The 17,888-nt window shown below is 44.3% G+C and overlaps 1 protein-coding gene across 1 annotated transcript in view; it reads left to right on the top strand.

Annotated features, from left to right (window-relative positions):
* The window catches only part of T265_02751 (hypothetical protein), a gene marked incomplete at both ends in the record, with an annotated part of 29,179 nt that extends 11,643 nt beyond the window's left edge, over nucleotides 1-17,536 (top strand). The window contains 5 exons of the mRNA XM_009167066.1: nucleotides 2,844-3,026; nucleotides 9,153-9,281; nucleotides 10,522-10,695; nucleotides 12,624-12,858; nucleotides 16,707-17,536. Of these exons, the coding sequence (XP_009165330.1) occupies nucleotides 2,844-3,026; nucleotides 9,153-9,281; nucleotides 10,522-10,695; nucleotides 12,624-12,858; nucleotides 16,707-17,428 (1,443 nt within the window). The remainder of the gene's footprint in view (nucleotides 1-2,843; nucleotides 3,027-9,152; nucleotides 9,282-10,521; nucleotides 10,696-12,623; nucleotides 12,859-16,706) is intronic.
* Nucleotides 17,537-17,888: the final 352 nt, after the last annotated feature.

The following is a 17,888-nucleotide window of genomic DNA, read 5'->3' as shown; positions in this document are numbered from 1 at the left end:
TAGATCGAAATGGATGTTAGGCGTGGACAGTAGGCAAATGGCTGTGATCTATGGGTGGTGTATAATCACTGCTAACATTCCACTATAGACACACAGATTAACTTCCAAACATTCAGCAATCTTCACAGCCTCTGCTTAGCACAGGAGTGAAGTCAATTCTGGGACAACGCTGAAAAGCTTCGCTTTAAGTTTCGACTCTACAAGACTTGGAATACTGGGAGAGTTTATCGTTCTGGCGTCAAAAGTTTCTTGTTGACGATGAATTCAATGATGCGTCGGTCTGGCGGCTTTATCAATAGAGCTGATCAGTCCCCGTAGAGGGAGGATGCGCCACGAATACGGACGGCTGAAGATCGAAATATGGGGCCGGTCAAGTCAGTCGGTTTGTTTGCGCATGATAGCGCAACCCATGTTTGATAGAGTGTATAGTCAGTTTCTTGGAGAGCCACGCTCACGTGGGTGAGCACAGCACATGACATTCCCATTTCGCTCGATAATCCGGATACATTTTGTCGCAACTATTCGAGAGTGCATACTGCAATATCTGAATGCAAATAGAAGAAACATAGGCAAATCAAGTTGTTATTCAAAAAATTTAAGGTTGGTTTTTCACTGTTATTGCCAGCACTTCCTGACAAGTAACATTTATCGAACGCTGCTGCATTCCTACTCGACTTGTGCCTCCGTGCACATGACGAACGGTTTCCACGCTTTTAACCTTGAGCTGTCAGACAGAGACGTAACTAACAGATCGACCCAGAGAGGGACAGCCAGGCGCCGTTGTCCATCTTTGTTATTTCTGGCTGGGTGGCTGTGCACCAACACGTTCGTAAACTGATAAACATGCTGGATATATCGGACAATGAATGGTGCATTTTGACCAAGGGTGTTGGAATACCGCTTCACATATACAGAGAAGACAAACCTGGCTTCGCTATAGGTTCATGACATTTGTTAGGTGTTGCTTTACCAGTTCTCTGACATTATCAACCTCCAATGGTAAATAGATTAATAAGTTGACCTTAAGCGTGGGGTCTTGTGGTCTTTTTTTCGAACAGAGAATACTAAGCTTCTTCAGTGTTCGTAGGTAACCGACAGGGTAAAAAAGCTGGTCCGTGTAGATTCGTTTAGCGTCTTGTTGTAAGTCAGCAGAACAGATTCATCGTCTCAAAGTGTTTCCTAACTAGGCCACGCTTATAGCTGATTTGCACAGAACTTTTGCTTTCATAATGGATAAGACTGTGTACTGATCCATCATCTAGACGATATAATCGGATACCCATGAGAACGATACTGTTGTTACTTTTGTGTTCGAAGCTGGTCTTGGCAGAGTTAGATGTATGCGGCCCCGGGATTTTGCCCCATATAACTTGCAGGCCACTGTAGCTTCCGACTAAGTTGCGACTAAAACGCATAAACAGAGTCCCATAATCGTTTTTTGTGCCTCGAAATTGTAAAATGAGGAAGTCATCATGGGAGGATCCTCGGTCTCATCTGGTTGCGACATTCTTACTGTTGTATCGTGGCTGGCCGTCTGGTGGTTACGCCTGCACTGAGCCTGCCGGACTACGCAATAAGAAGATGGAGAACTCCGGACACCGCTGTATTGTCAGGACAAAACATACTGAGCTTCTGCGTGAATAAATACGATGACTAAATGGCCAAATATGGTCGTTCACTTGTTCGTTCCGTACAGCCAATGGCGGTGTTCCGGTAGCGAACACTTTCAGCCCCACTCCGCTGGTCTCATTTCGCTAAGCCGTATTTGGTTAGCTCCGCCAACGCATCTTCTTTCCGGACGTGTCGTACCGATGATGACCTTGGGAATGCGTCACTCTCTGCACATGTACGGTTTCCATGTCTGGGCGCGTCCTGACAAAAACAAATGACTGATTTAATTCATCATTGCTACCCACAGAAGACTTAATGCGTTCTAGCTGGCACAAAATCGGATTACAGCCATGTCGCGACTTGAGTAGAAAAGTATATATTTCTAGCTTATTGACGACAGCCTTACCTCAAGTCAATCTTCCCGTTTATTTCACTGAAGGCTAGAAACTGTCGAAAGAGGTCAAGAAGGTAGGGAAAAGTCGCTTTGGTTACCTTGCATTTCAGATGACGATATGATTGATAAAGAGCTTTTCGGTGTAAACACACCAAGGCCTTGTCCGACCATCAAACTGCTCTAGCTGGAGAATTCGTCCAATCAGTGCCAACCTATGCTAAAAAGCTGAAAAGCGCTGTAGAACTGTTTCGTCCGTATTGTGACGAGTGAAACCTTCGTTTGAGAAGTCGTCACTTGGGGAGCCACTCAACGCGTGTGACCACGTGATGTTCATCACGTGATCGAAGGATGAGCGGCGCTATATCCTGTCTAATTGCGAGTTAATCACACTGCTGATCAGCCGCCCATGGCCAAAGGGTTAAGTGTTCGAACTACTAGCCAGGTCGCGGGTTTCGTGAGATGCGCACTGCTGATGATTTCCAATAAGGATGAAACAGCTGTACAGTGCTTCTCGGCTTTTCAGCATAGACTGGCTTCACTTACAAGACGAAATCTCCACAGAACTCCCTTCATCTGAAGACTGCATGGTCCCAATCGGTTGGTATGGTTACCGGATGTCACTAACAATAGAATTAGTATCGTTGTAATACAGGTAGAAACTTTACAACCATACCGGAGAACATTTTGAACTGTAATGACAATATATTATTGTCATCCTTCTAATGAAAACCAGACAAATACTTTTTGGTGAATTATTGCCTTGCGTAACGCTAAATTCAAAGAATCGCTGACCAGTAATCATCGCACCGAGTTATTCTTAAATTCATCCTCCTTTCAGGTACGGAAACGAAACCACACCGATTTGTGTCCTGTACATTTGGTCGCCTACAAGGGATACTTTGCCATGTTGCACTATCTCATTCAAAACGGAATCAATGTACACCAGCCGACCTTGACCCTTCAACGTCGAGCGGTGCACTTTGCTGCGTTGCGTCATCAAGTCTCATGTTTGCAGATGTTGGTGAGTTTCTCTCTAGAAAGAAGAATAATTCTACAGGAACACTTGCATCTTTCATTTCACATCCTTCTGCTTAGTATTTTGCCACCGATTGAACTACCCGATTCCTTCAGTAAAAGATGTAACGTGGGATTTCAACGTTTACTGTTCAAGGAATGCGTAAACATGCTCAAATTTGGCTGTCTAGCAGCGTGGTTAACTTAAGCGTTGTCCCTGGTCGAGGCGCTGTAGTGCCTTTTGAGAATACGTCACTGAATGGTGGTTCATTTGGATGTCCTTAGTTGCAATCATGATCGGATCTATATCCTGGATCGATACAGCGCCAGAAATGAAACATCCGTTTCCAGGATGGATAGAACCCAGATTGATCAGAACAAAACGTAGGGATGATAAGTCTGTAAAAGACCGCGGAAATGAGCAACGAAAACAGTATGGTTGGGAAACAAAATCTCAAAGCTTTTCGCTTTCGACCTTCCACAACGCATGCAGGCTTTTCAGACCAACCATGGGCTTGGTAGGCGTTGGTTATAGATGGACGCTTAGTTCTTAGGAAAAACTTCCCCCGGTGCTCAGTGATCAGAAGGTCTGCACGCCTGCGGTCTCCTCGAAAACGCTCCAAATATCTCCTCTAGAGTAGAGCCTGTAAACAAGCTAAACGTTCGGAACAGATCACGATCTTTTCGTCACCTTCTGTGGTAAGTGCGCGCTGTGGCTCATCACAAGCTTTTGGTCGGGGGTACTTTCATGCCCGGAGATACATGGGAGCGACTACTGTAGTTGGACAGTCAGAAATCGGTCTTAGTTGATAACTACCGATTTATACCGACTGGTTGTCCTTACGACTGATGCAACTTTAATATTCCGTTAATCCGAAAGTAGAAAAGCACCACTGTACCAGCCACTCAGACCAGTTTCACTCATCTGGTCATCTCATGACAACAATGCGAAAATCAATAACCTAACTTTGAAATTCGTCCAACTACGGTGCTGTTGCAGCTGACCAATGCATCGCATTTAGTATGCCGAGAAACCGTTAATGATGTGGTCCGCGAAAAGAGAAATCACGTGTTTCGCACATGTATTATTTATTGATAAAGGGCAACAGACCTATTCGATTAATATCAGTTTGCGGAAAGTCGATATTGTGACCGTGAATAACGCTCACGTTTCCTAATGCACTACTCATGAGGTTGTCTGGAAACAACACAAGCGAGAGATTCAGCTGGGTTCCAGATGAGTCTCTGGCAAAATCAAATTTGTTTTCGAATGGGTGTATTTCGCTTACGTTTGCTATACATTACGAGAGAGGGGTACTTGATGCCAGCAGTGGTTTAGAATAATCGCGCCAAAGCTATGGAACAATTTTTCAAGCAGGATCGATCCGAAAGTCAATTCTACAGACCCCACAACTTTTCACAAGTCACAGTCACCATCACCAAAAGTTGTTTGCTTCATAACACAATCGCCGTGTACTCAAATTTCTGCTAAGAATTAGGAATATTCGTCTGCCTCATCAATGGTACATTGGAAATTTTGACACAACTACAGTAATGTCACCAACCACTGTGTTGGTTTGCCTACGGCCATGGTGTCGTGTTTCGCTTTAGTCGGATTAATTATGCGTTGGAAGTCAGACCAGTTTTTGAGTGGAAAAACTCCAAAAATAGGCGAGTCATTTCAGGGCTTAGTTCACGTGATATGAGCAAGTGTGCTTCGTGGAATTAGTTAGTTAGTTAATTAGTTAGAAAAACTGTCCTACTTAGTATGTCCAAGTAATATTGTGATGCGGCGTTGTGCCAAAATATTGTCCTCCGAACCTATCGATCTTTTAGTATGTACTTTATTTGATGCGTAACGCAGCGAGGAATGACTCTCCGCTTATTATCAACCCGAATGGTTTGTATTAGACCGGGTAAGCCAAGACTTTTAACAACTCGTCTCGGAAATTTCACATCTACGTCTTTCCGGACTACACCGAAGCTACATTTGGTAATGATATAATCGAGCATCCAATACCATGCAGTACGGCTTCTAGTGAAGAAACAATAAAATTCTCGTCTACATTCAGTTATTGCTTGCAAGTTGACTTGAATTGTCCCGAAGCCACACTCAAAGATGGCTCAGATCACCTTGCCTTGCGGAGTAGTATTCATACAGAGACCTCTCCCGGCAAAACCCTTTGTGTTTTTCTTCAGCGAACAGATCAACAGCCACCTGATCAATTACCATATTATATATATATATATATTATTAGATATATCTTTATTATTATATAAGTGTTTCTAGTGAGTACCGTTCACCTAACTCGAAATCGACTTCACCTGGGGTCGAATGCCAATAAAAGACGGTCATACTGACAGTCCCATGAAAGTGGATTCACTTCCCTTAGAATGAAACAGCATACATTATCTGCTTCCACCCTTGAGTCACACAAATTCCGATCGTGACCAAAGCTTGTTGAATGAACGGATAGTATGGGTTATCACCCAACTTAGAACACGACGCGCAAGCAAACGCAGAAACGCGTGCTCATTTAGTGATCAAGCCGTTGTCCGATGTGAGCGCGTCGTCAAAATTCCTAGTGTTAACCTCGTTTACACCACACATATAAAAGTACCTGACTGTATCGATACCTGGGTTTCACTGGCAAACTGATCCAAGTAACGCTTTACATGAAGGGTTATGGTAAGTGAACCGGCCTATCGAAATTCCTCACTTTCAAAAAAAGGTCAAACAAACAGTTATTCTTATATGAAGGCAGTTTGGTGTTACAGGTAGTCTGGGATGACTGGATGTGAGTCAAAAAGTTCGGCAGATTTTTTCGACTGCCCAAACAATCGATTCCCTTTGGGACGAAGGCTTTATAAAGAATACGTAATAAGAGTACTAATAATAGTGGTTCAGCTGTAACACCCTCTCGGTGCCCAGCTGCCACGCCACATGAAGAAATCACGAGGGCTGAGGGACTGTCAGGTCGCCCGAGCGTAGACATGGGGTTGGGTTCGAACCACAGGATTCTCCGTTTTTATTCATAGTCACACCACTCTCGTTTGAACGGTCGTGCTCCTGTTCTGGCGTAATTAGTCCGGTGAGTCCGTACCAAGGGGAAGCACTGGGCTCAAGTTTCACTCTTATTAGAGCTCATCAGCAGTGCATATCTAATGGCCGTGCCCGGATCGGAACCCTGGACATCTGACATGCGAGGCGAGCGTGTAACCATTACTCCACCGACGCACGTTGGACGCATCTGAATTATCACGTCTGAACAGGCGAACGTGTTCACACTTGAGCGATGCGATTGGTGTGCCCGACTCATCGAACGACGACCCAGTAACTGTCCTGGTTGTGACGATCGATTGACCCGTCAATCAGGACTTCCCAGTCAGGTAGCGTGACAATGGGCGACGTCCTGGTTGCAGTTTTTGGGTTTTGCGGGATAGGTATTTTTTTGTTCATAGCCCCGCCACTCTCGTTTGAACGGTCGTTCTTCTGTTCTGACTTAAGGATTCAGGTGAGTCCACACCAAAGGGAAGCACTGGACTCGAGTTTCGTTGTTATTAGAGCTCATCAGCCGTGCATATCCAGCGGCCGCACCTTAACCACTGAGCTTCCTCGAGCTCATCACCACAAAATGAATAAAATATTGATATGATATCTGTCCGCCATAAAGTTTTGTTACTTTGGTATAATAGGATCACTTACTGAATTACGCTATTTTCCTTTATTTTTACGATTATGCTCAAAGTATTGAATCAGGGAGAAGCAAAAACGTCACTTTGATAAAAAAAACTGGTGAAAAGGTAACTAAAATGAGCTAACAGTATTTCTTAGTACCGCTACTCTGTCCTGAAACTCTGCCACGGTTTAGTGTTCGTGTGTATCGAAAAACGATTGTAATGGACACCAAAAGAATTTACATTTCCAACACTTTATTGCATTGTCTTTGATTAAATTAACTGGAGTTGATTCAATCTCGAAACCAACCGGTTTGGCCAATCACATTAGTGTGTGACACGGCAAGACAATCGCTCCTCTAGTTCACGTGACAGACCAACTATATGAAGGCAGTTTGGTGTTACAGGTAGTCTGGGATGACTGGATGTGAGTCAAAAAGTTCGGCAGATTTTTTCGACTGCCCAAACAATCGATTCCCTTTGGGACGAAGGCTTTATAAAGAATACGTAATAAGAGTACTAATAATAGTGGTTCAGCTGTAACACCCTCTCGGTGCCCAGCTGCCACGCCACATGAAGAAATCACGAGGGCTGAGGGACTGTCAGGTCGCCCGAGCGTAGACATGGGGTTGGGTTCGAACCACAGGATTCTCCGTTTTTATTCATAGTCACACCACTCTCGTTTGAACGGTCGTGCTCCTGTTCTGGCGTAATTATTCCGGTGAGTCCGTACCAAGGGGAAGCACTGGGCTCAAGTTTCACTCTTATTAGAGCTCATCAGCAGTGCATATCTAATGGCCGTGCCCGGATCGGAACCCTGGACATCTGACATGCGAGGCGAGCGTGTAACCATTACTCCACCGACGCACGTTGGACGCATCTGAATTATCACGTCTGAACAGGCGAACGTGTTCACACTTGAGCGATGCGATTGGTGTGCCCGACTCATCGAACGACGACCCAGTAACTGTCCTGGTTGTGACGATCGATTGACCCGTCAATCAGGACTTCCCAGTCAGGTAGCGTGACAATGGGCGACGTCCTGGTTGCAGTTTTTGGGTTTTGCGGGATAGGTATTTTTTTGTTCATAGCCCCGCCACTCTCGTTTGAACGGTCGTTCTTCTGTTCTGACTTAAGCATTCAGGTGAGTCCACACCAAAGGGAAGCACTGGACTCGAGTTTCGTTGTTATTAGAGCTCATCAGCCGTGCATATCCAGCGGCCGCACCTTAACCACTGAGCTTCCTCGAGCTCATCACCACAAAATGAATAAAATATTGATATGATATCTGTCCGCCATAAAGTTTTGTTACTTTGGTATAATAGGATCACTTACTGAATTACGCTATTTTCCTTTATTTTTACGATTATGCTCAAAGTATTGAATCAGGGAGAAGCAAAAACGTCACTTTGATAAAAAAAATCTGGTGAAAAGGTAACTAAAATGAGTTAACAGTATTTCTTAGTACCGCTACTCTGTCCTGAAACTCTGCCACGGTTTAGTGTTCGTGTGTATCGAAAAACGATTGTAATGGACACCAAAAGAATTTACATTTCCAACACTTTATTGCATTGTCTTTGATTAAATTAACTGGAGTTGATTCAATCTCGAAACCAACCGGTTTGGCCAATCACATTAGTGTGTGACACGGCAAGACAATCGCTCCTCTAGTTCACGTGACAGACCAACTCCACATCAGTTGTTGGACTGACTGATACACTGCAGTGTGATCGATATTTTCGCTCAATATAAAAAAGGAAGATAAATTAGAGCCCCCCACCCCCCACAGGTTCAAATGAGAGTACTTGAGACTGAATAGTACGGGTTCTTGCATTTGTTATACTCATACATGATAGTACCCGTCTGACCAAGCAGTAAGTTGTGTTATTTCCCTTACGTCCGCTCTCTAGAAATAACCAATCTTTTGTCATTCAGCCAGTGTACAAGCTCACTTGTCTCTCCTGTCGGTACTTTTGAAAAGAACAAAATTTTGGGGATCATTCTACGCTAAAACGCGCGTCATACAATACTACTCATATGAAGTTGTCTAATATAACCTACAAGTCCCAAATTTTGGAAAAAAGAGGGGAGGCTGCAGTGGTAACAGGGGCCATTCCTTGCTACTCCAGGTCCGTATTCCGAACTGAACGAAAACGATAATGACAGACCATATCAAATAACGCTTCTAGACAAAACGGTACATTGCCATCCGTGTCTGCCTACCCCAACGCGGTCTGTAGGAACGGTAGTAGCGTGCAACATGGCAGTGCAGCTCAAGAATTTCGGCGTCCTCGCACGAGGTCGCATTGAATGACAACAAAACTACCAAGACGGGCAGTTTTACGAGGGAAGTGCACCTTGGTTCCCACTTATGCTTTTTTGTTTCACTGATTTTATCCCAGCTCTCCCTTCGCAACAGACCTTCCTTTTTATACGTCTGTTATTCTACTCTCAGTTGAATGCCGGTGCTCAACTGGACGCTCGGGATACATTTGGTAACACGCCACTGCATTACGCCGCGGAAGATGGTGACGGAGCTCTACTCAGCCTACTACTCAACAATGGAGCAAGTGTGGATTCACAGGTAAGACTGGTTGAATGAAACGTTGATATTTCTTTCTCAAAGAGACTTAGCTTCACACGTTCATAGCCAGAATTTTTGTAGTCAGTGGCGCTTGCCTCAGTTACCGAAATAATTATGCGACAGCAATAGGTTGCCTTCGATTGATGTGTTAAGGGGCGTTTAAATGAATTCTCCGGGAGCAGAACGATAGTTCATGTGAATGAAGAGTTAGGAACACAAATTGCGCACACAGTAGCCCACTCAGTGAACCTACTAGCGAAGAAACATCAGTCTATCAATCAGGATTATTTTATTCCCTCGACGTGCCATTTGCATTGGGACTTACGTCTTCCAAACGTTCCACGGGCCACAAAACAGCATCGTAAAATAAACCTCCTTGGACTTTGATTTCACTGAGCAGAAACATGAGAAAGTTTCTGTTTAAGAAGTGGGAAAGAACATTTAACCGTCGGTAGGTAGATACTTTGGTTGATTCCCTCTAGTGATTAGCAGTGACTGGACGAAATTGACCGACTTTGGGTGAAACCTGAACGTAAACAGAGTCTTCGATAGACACCCGAATTCCTGCACTGAGCCTGCCGGACTACGCGAAAAGAAGGCAGGGGACTCGGGACACGGCTCTATCGTCAGGACAAAACATACTGAGCTTCTGCGTGAATATATACGATGACTAAATGGCCAAATATGGTCGTTCACTTGTTCGTTCCGTACAGCCAATGGCGGTGTTCCGGTAGCGAACACTTTCGGCCTCACTCCACTGGTCTTACGTTGCCAAGCCGTGTTTGGTGCGCTCCGCACCTGCTTTCCGGACGTGTCGCACCGATGGTGACCTTGGGGATGCGTCACTCTCTGCACATGTACTTTTTCCATGTCTGGGCTCGTCATGACAGTTACTGTGCCTCACTTTGTTGGTGTGATAGAATGTTCTCAGGATAGATACAAGCACTCGTCATCACTTACCAAAAACTTTTCAAACTTGATGAGTTTATGATACCTTCTAATCTAATGTGTGTGTGGCCCAGCGGCCCACTTCGGTGCTGAAGTTTGCGGAGGGTTGTGAAATAACAACGCATTTTCAAGCCACATGAGGGAAGAATAGTAACACAAATGTCTGAAATATGGAGTTCCCATGGAAAAGGCTGGTTGTTCCTCGAAGTATGTGTCTTTCACAGACCGTTTTTACCAGGTACATGTTACATACCTCCATATCGCACACTTTCCCTTCGTTTCCGACCTTCAGGATATAACAAACAAAACGCCGTTAATGAAGGCCGCACGAAGTGGAAAACTCTGGGCCGTGCGACGATTGATTGCTTTTGGGGCGAATGTCAATGTAAAGGATCGTAACGACGAGACCGCTTTGCATTTTGCCTGCAGGCAAGGTTCCACGGAAATCACAAGCATGCTGATCAAGGTTCGTTTGTCCCCTTTACCTAGCATATTAACGGTGAAACTGTTCGTCCGAGAGATGCCCATTGGGGTACACGTCATTTCTATCGCTGCTTACATGATACCTAATTGAATGTGTATGTTTTCAAAGAAATCAAGATCTAGTCATCTCGAATGTCTTATCCAAAATGGTGGGTAGCCTTGCGGACCGTCCCTGTGGAGAATATTGGCCGGTGTTCGACAGTCTGAAAACATGATATCAAGAGAGCCAATAACTAGGGTTATCTGCTTGAAGAGGAGTGGTACAGGTACTCTATTTTTTTCAGCTAACCAAAGTAGTTCTTTGCCGACTCTTTTGCTTTAAACATGGATAAATTTGAGGTTATTCGTAAAGATTAGGCAGGATAGGATAAAACATTGTTCAGTTATTGTTCCATCACATAATTCTGTTCTCGAGTCCAGCGATATCTTCCAGTACGGATTGGGTCCAACCTGGTGGCTAACTTGTTGTTGACAGTTGTTCCTGCTCAGCTGACAGAGTCGTCTCAGGGGAGTAACCTGAAACATTGAGCTGAAATTTCGGTGTTTGAGGCCACCGCAGGTCAAGTGGGTAGGCGGAATAGTGAATATGCCAGATAAGTGAAGGCCCCCCCTCTGGGACGACTGACAGAAAGTCACTGACCCAGGGAGAATAGGGTGCTGATGAACGTTCAAGTGATAAATACTTATGTCTGCTCCAGACGTGTCTACATTCTGAAGTCATTGGAACCATACTTAGAAATTTCTCCACTGGTTTGTCAGGCCATCCAGTCACATTACTCATATATGAACACGTTTGCCAGTATACAAGTGTAAAGTCAGATGTCTGTGGCTTGCGCTGGTGCGGTAGAGGTAACATGCTCGCCCCCCATGTCGGATGTCCGAAGCTCAAACCGCGGCACGGCCAAGGATGTCCACTGCCGATGAACTCCAACGAGAATAAAACTCGAGTCCAGTGCTTACCCTTCACCAGAACGATTGCGCCGTGATAGGATGAGTACCGTTCGAAGTAGAAGGTGATCTTGAACTCTACAAGTCCTATATTCCTACAACTAATTCTACAATTCGCCAAAAATGGACGTCCTGCTCAGTTAGACAGGAAGCACTGAGCTGGCAGGGACAGACCGGAACAAATGCGAGTACGCTAGAGAGTTGCTCAAAATGCAGGTTTGGTGCCCTTGGAAGAACCAGGGTTTCATGAAAATTTCGCGGAACGCCTGTTTGTCTTTCTGACCACAATTCGAACAGTAAAAAGTTTCAAACGTATCGTTAAGCTTGTATTTAACTGCCACATAACTCAACTATTGGGGTGCAGTCTACTCAAAACAATCTACGTTTAAATTTACACCTGAATTTGCGATCGCTTCTGCCTAATTCTGAGGAATTAGTCATTAGCACAGCTCCCCTAATGGGCCCTGTAGGCTACGATAACCGAAAGACTGTTTTTGAAGATGAAATTTGTTCAACTTGGCAACTATCTGGAAAACCACATCAGTGAGAATGGTTAAAAAGCGGTATGGAGTTATTGCAGAATGTATATTTTGCGTGTGATGAGTTTCCTCGTCGAAAAAAGGCCAAACCTATCCCATTTGAAAAATATTATCTCTATATGATGTCCAGTAAAAACTTCACCACAAAAACGTCCGTTAGAGATGGCTTCTTAGAACAGTTATTTGTAAAATCTCTATCGGGTTTGCCGGCGTCTACCCCAAACCCCATGGGGATGCGAAGCCTAGAATTTAGCTCACATGCGCGGCGTTTGCCCCGAGGTTCACACCTGAAAGTACCGCACCTAAAGCCGAATCGGTGATTCCGGGCAGTTTGCAGGAGAAAATGGAAACAATTTCCTGCTTGTCCGGCGGCCATTAGACCCTTTTTAACCGTTTTGGTACATTGAAATCTTAGTTACTCCAGCTTAATGATTTTTCTTTGTTCCTCAAGGCCGGAGCTCGTTTGAATGCCCAAAATCAAATAGGTCTCACGCCACTTATGGAAGCGGTATCCTACAATCAAAGGGAAGCAGTCAGTCTAATGGTCAAACAGCGTGGTGTTGACCTCTACAAGCGCGACTTTTGCACTGGCGATACGGCATTGCATATCGCGGTAAAGAAGAATTACATACATATGGTGGAAATTTTATTACAAGCAGGTAAGATACATGAAAAAAAACATTTATTGTTTAAAAAATCTGTCCACCTGGTCATACTCATTCTCATTACACTGATTACCTGTTTCCAAAACGAAAGAGTCAGACGTCCAGGAGGTGTGAATCACCACATAATTTCGGATGCGTCTGGCCAGCGGCATATTTTTACCTACTTTCCAATTCACCAGTAGTATCGATTTTCGATAAAAACTGTGAAGCCAAGCCCGGTCCGCTATACAGATGGACCCCACAGAGCACCCTGCTTACAATGAAAAACAATAAAGAAAATCGGATGCGGACAAAAACCACTCCCATCCAGATTCATTGGCATTAGTACCACAAATGCGATGGGGTCGTAAAGATGAATTTGTCGTTTTAGTCGTATCAATCGGTTCCAACCTTTTCCAATGGGTTGACTTTATCGTGTTGACTATTTCCGGCACTGACGTTAACATATTTCCCGCTGTTTCTCCGGACGGAGCACGTATTGATCTTTCATCGCAACGCCTGCTTACCCTGGTGATAGCATATGGGTTACATAGTCGGATTACTCGGCTTTTGAATTCTCTCCCAAAATCCTTTCTACAGAGTTTGCTTCGTTGCTGAGGGCTCCCGTTAACTATGAGGAAGCTTGATTCCAGATCAAGGCACTTGTAGAACAGTACTATCCCCATGTGAAAGGTCAGAATATGTATACCTGGAAGAAGGGCATGCTTATGACGACTTTAACTGCTTTATGGGATCTAGAGGCCATGTTCACCACCTCTGAACACGCCTCACTTACGGTGCTGTGGTCTGTGTTCAAGAGAAACCATTTTCTGAGAAGCACGTTAACGACAAGAGTAGTCATTTTCCTTCCTGGTATACTAAAAACTTTTGTGTAAGCTCCTGATAACATGGGAGCAAAACACCGGTATGGTGACTGAATGACCCGATATCGTCCATTGAACGAAGTAGGACTTACGGATCGAAATCGGGTCAAGACCCGATAAACGATCAGCAGCTTACGGTTTAGTGCACAATTCGAATTGTGTGCACACCTGTTGTTCCAATAGCCAGGGCGGTTCCGCTGATGTTTTTGAAACGAAAAACTGTAAAGCCTTCTGATTCAGATTAGCAGGGGACAAAATTCTAAATGTTAATTCACAGAAGCAATACTCTCATATGTATCTTGTTTACAAAAACTGAATATCCATCTTCTCCGTGAACGGGTCTTCCTGAACTTTCCTGGATATTCATTGACTGTTACCCAAATGCGAGCAAATGTGACTCCGTAAGAGATCCGTAAGAGATCTCACTTTTCAAGAGACGCGAAGCGGATTTACGAAAAAACATACTACTCGCATGCCCCATCAGTATAGAGCAAGCTACGAGCATTCAGTCTTACTGGTGTAGCTAGCCACATTTCGAATTGATATTACCGAAAGGCGAAAGCGTGGTTTACGGTAGTTCCTGACATAGGCGCCACTGAAAAGCTACATTTTGACAGGCTTGTCTGATTTTGAGTTCGACCTGGCCTTAACCCTCGGGGAAGCAATACACCCATAAAGATGCAACCGCCAGTCGTTTATTCCCCAAATACAGTGCCCTTGGATCAGATGAACTGATGAACGTTGCCAAAAACCACCGTCGGATAGAGCTCATTGTATCAAGATCGATCAGAAACACCAGGCACTCTTTGCGCTTCTCCGCTTTCCTTACTGCAAAGCATGACCGCCGATAGTTTGCACTTGGCTAACTTGAGCGTAACTCATTCATACCAACTCGCGATCGTTTAGCCCTCACAATTGCATACTTACAAAAATTTAAAGGTATAGGTTTCTCTCCAGCGATGCTCCGCTTTAGAGACAAAACTTAGTTCTGTCAGAAAACTTTTGCAACGAGAAATCTTGGTGAATGTGATAAACCAAACCGCCCTAACAAGTGACGTTTTTGAACGTGCTATCACCGGATCGCTCGACTAATGTTCACAGTAAGAAAGCAATCCAAAGACAACCTTACATTGTTCTGGTAGTACAAAGATGGCCGGAAATTCTCAGCGGGGATTTTCATCCTGTAAGTGAAACCAATTTGTTCTGGGAAACCCAAAAGACACTGTCCATCAGTTTCATCCTTATTGGAAATCATCGGTCGTGTGTATGTTACGAATCCCCAGACAGGTTCAACCTCGCAACTAGCTAGCCGTTGGGAACTAAGCCGTTCAGCCACGACAAGCTGATCAGCAATGTAATGGAACCACACCAGCAACCACGTGACCATCTGATGCGAATGTAAAAGGCCTGATGGCGTTAAATTCTGTCTAAGTGCGACTCATGAACAATGCTAATCAGTTGCTCGTGGCTGAGAAGTGCGGTTCTCACCAGCTAGAAAGGATTTCGAGCTTCAGTGAATTTGTACATTACGAGCGATTCTAAATAAGAATAAAACAGCTTTGCGTTGCTCCTCAGCAGTGACGGATTTCGCTGACGAGATAAAACCTTCTTGAACTGATGCGACTCATTGACAACAATGACTGACAGTATAAATCGTAAAGCATGATAAAAATACATGACTCTTATTAAAATGCGTAAACTACACACTAGCATCCGTCTAGGTTGGTAACTTGACTATGGAATGTCATGTGGTATTTCGTAACTGTTCGCCAATCGCTCGTGAACAGATGAGTTTGGATGTATATGTACAATTGTGGAACGAACGAGATGGATGTCCAAAAAATGACAAACAACCCCAGCTTTTTTCAAAGTGGATTGTGTCTCACTAAGCAGCATCTCCATGCAAGGTCCATTTTGTGTGTTCCCCATCGTAGATCTACTACTGTTGAAAAGAAGCAGTCCTTTATTAGAAAATGCCAACTGACCGGTTACAGTCCATTGGACAGGAAAGCAAAACTCTCATATGCATCTTGTTTACAAAAACTGAATATCCATCTTCTCCTTGAACGGGTATTCCTGAACTTTCCTGGATATTCATTGACTGTTGCTCAAATGCAAGCAAATGTGACTCCATAAATTCCATAATAGATGTCACTTTTCAAGAAACGCAAAGCGGATTTACGAGAAAACATACTGCTCGCATGCCCCATCAGTAGTATCCACCGTTGCACTAGTGACATTTGGCTTGGTCTGCTTGAGAGCAAGCTGCATCCTAAACTCGTGCATTTGAAATCACAGCTCGTTTTACGTTTAAGCGCCTCGTCTATCAGGATTTATCTGTTTCCTAACCTATAATTTAGCACAAAAGAAAATCGATCAAAATTAGTAGTCTCTTCAGTAGCAAGTACCTTTCAGCCACCGAACAACTTCGTAGAACTTAACGCAATTTAACGCGCTTATCGGAGAAACCATCTTACATGATAGGGTGATTTTCGCCTGTAATGCAACCAACCAAACGTTTTGACACGGTTTGTTACACGTTAGTTACCTAAACAACTGATGTTTACGTAAGGTAACCCAGAAAAGACATTGCGATTGGAGACTACGGTCACTGTGATTCATAGCACAAGTTTTTTGCCAGACCAGTGCACACAGACCCATACTTTAATATAAAACCCAGGTTTTCAGGTTTCATCTATGGTAAGAAACTTTACCGGTAAAAGCAACCAGAGATTCGTAATATTCTGTCATTCTTTTTAGCTTTTTTTCATTTGTTTACGATACCGTGAAACCTAGAAAGGGTTTGAATGCACCGCGCTCATGGAAAAATCAGAATTCATCGTATTGCCATTCATTCGACTTGATTCATTACTAACAAAGCCGTATTCTGTACTTTTTTGAGGATTTTCCATTTTACACGACTATCTTGAGACCTACTGAGCTTCTTTTTCGCATTCTCTTTTTGTATATGTCTTCCAGGAAACTGGTATATTGAATACAACTATAACAACCTCGGTGAATCCTTTGTACACGATGTGATTGCTTACAACCGACTGGACTTACTGCGACTATTTCTTGCCTACAACTATGATTTTGATCGTCCCGCTAAAAGACTTCCCGCCTCCATTCTTGGAGCCGTTGTGCCGGAAGCTTCCAGCAGCAGCAACACCACCGTTGGAGCAGGGGGATCGTTTTCCAATACATGTGAAAAGTCACCGTTTCAACTGGCCCTGGAACGCGGACATCTTGATTTGGCGCGGATTCTTGCCGATGTTGGATGCTATCGCATCAAACTGCCGATAACATCCGGTCCTTTTACCCTTCCCTTATCCCTTTACACCACATCCGCTTTGCAGAGTAACAACTCCACAACTTCCTGGCCAAACGTTGCCAGTCTTAGTAACAGTAGTTCATTGGCCCGTCGCTACTCCGGTCTGCTTGAAGTCAAATCCCTGAAAAAATGGTGTCGACGCGCAATCAGACAACTTTTAGGATTTCGACTCACCGAAGCACTACCCCAGCTCCCACTACCCATTGCCCTGAAAGATTTCCTCTTACTACGAGATATCGATTGGTACGTCTGCTGGAGTACGGCAATGGCTCACCGTGGTTCCTCCAACACGTCCGAACTGGCAATCATTGTACCCCCACGATATACTACTCACTCACCTACTCAGAGGTCAAATTCGACACGTACCTAAAAACCTGTCGAAGACCGACAGTCTCGAGCCACAACTACCTCGAACCCTGTCAAAACCTGTGTGTACACGCATGCCAAATTGGGCAACTGCTTATCAGTTTAATATTATGTATACATACCATGTTTCACTATGTTTGAACCGAACGGTGATGGCTGTAGGAGTAGTGGATAGGATTCTGTCGAACACAGAAGACGCATTTCCGTTGTCTCAATCACATTTTAACGCGTCTTATCACCCCTACGTCGAAACGATTGTATGCTTTTGGTGTAATGATACAACAGGTTTGACATTTTCAGTGTAGGGATAACACAATTCAGAATATCAGTGGCTGCTACCCCCAAATGGGGGCGAGATGGCCCAAGTGGTTAGAGCCGAAAGGTCTGTGATTCGGACCCGACCTCTGCTTACCGACTTCCCCTGTCTAGGCTTGGGCAACCTGGCAGTAGCCTAGCCCTCGTGC

Source organism: Opisthorchis viverrini, assembly GCF_000715545.1.
Source record: "Opisthorchis viverrini unplaced genomic scaffold opera_v5_35, whole genome shotgun sequence".
NCBI classification, from domain to species: Eukaryota; Metazoa; Platyhelminthes; class Trematoda; order Opisthorchiida; family Opisthorchiidae; genus Opisthorchis; species Opisthorchis viverrini.
This window is presented reverse-complemented; position numbering and strand designations above follow the sequence as displayed.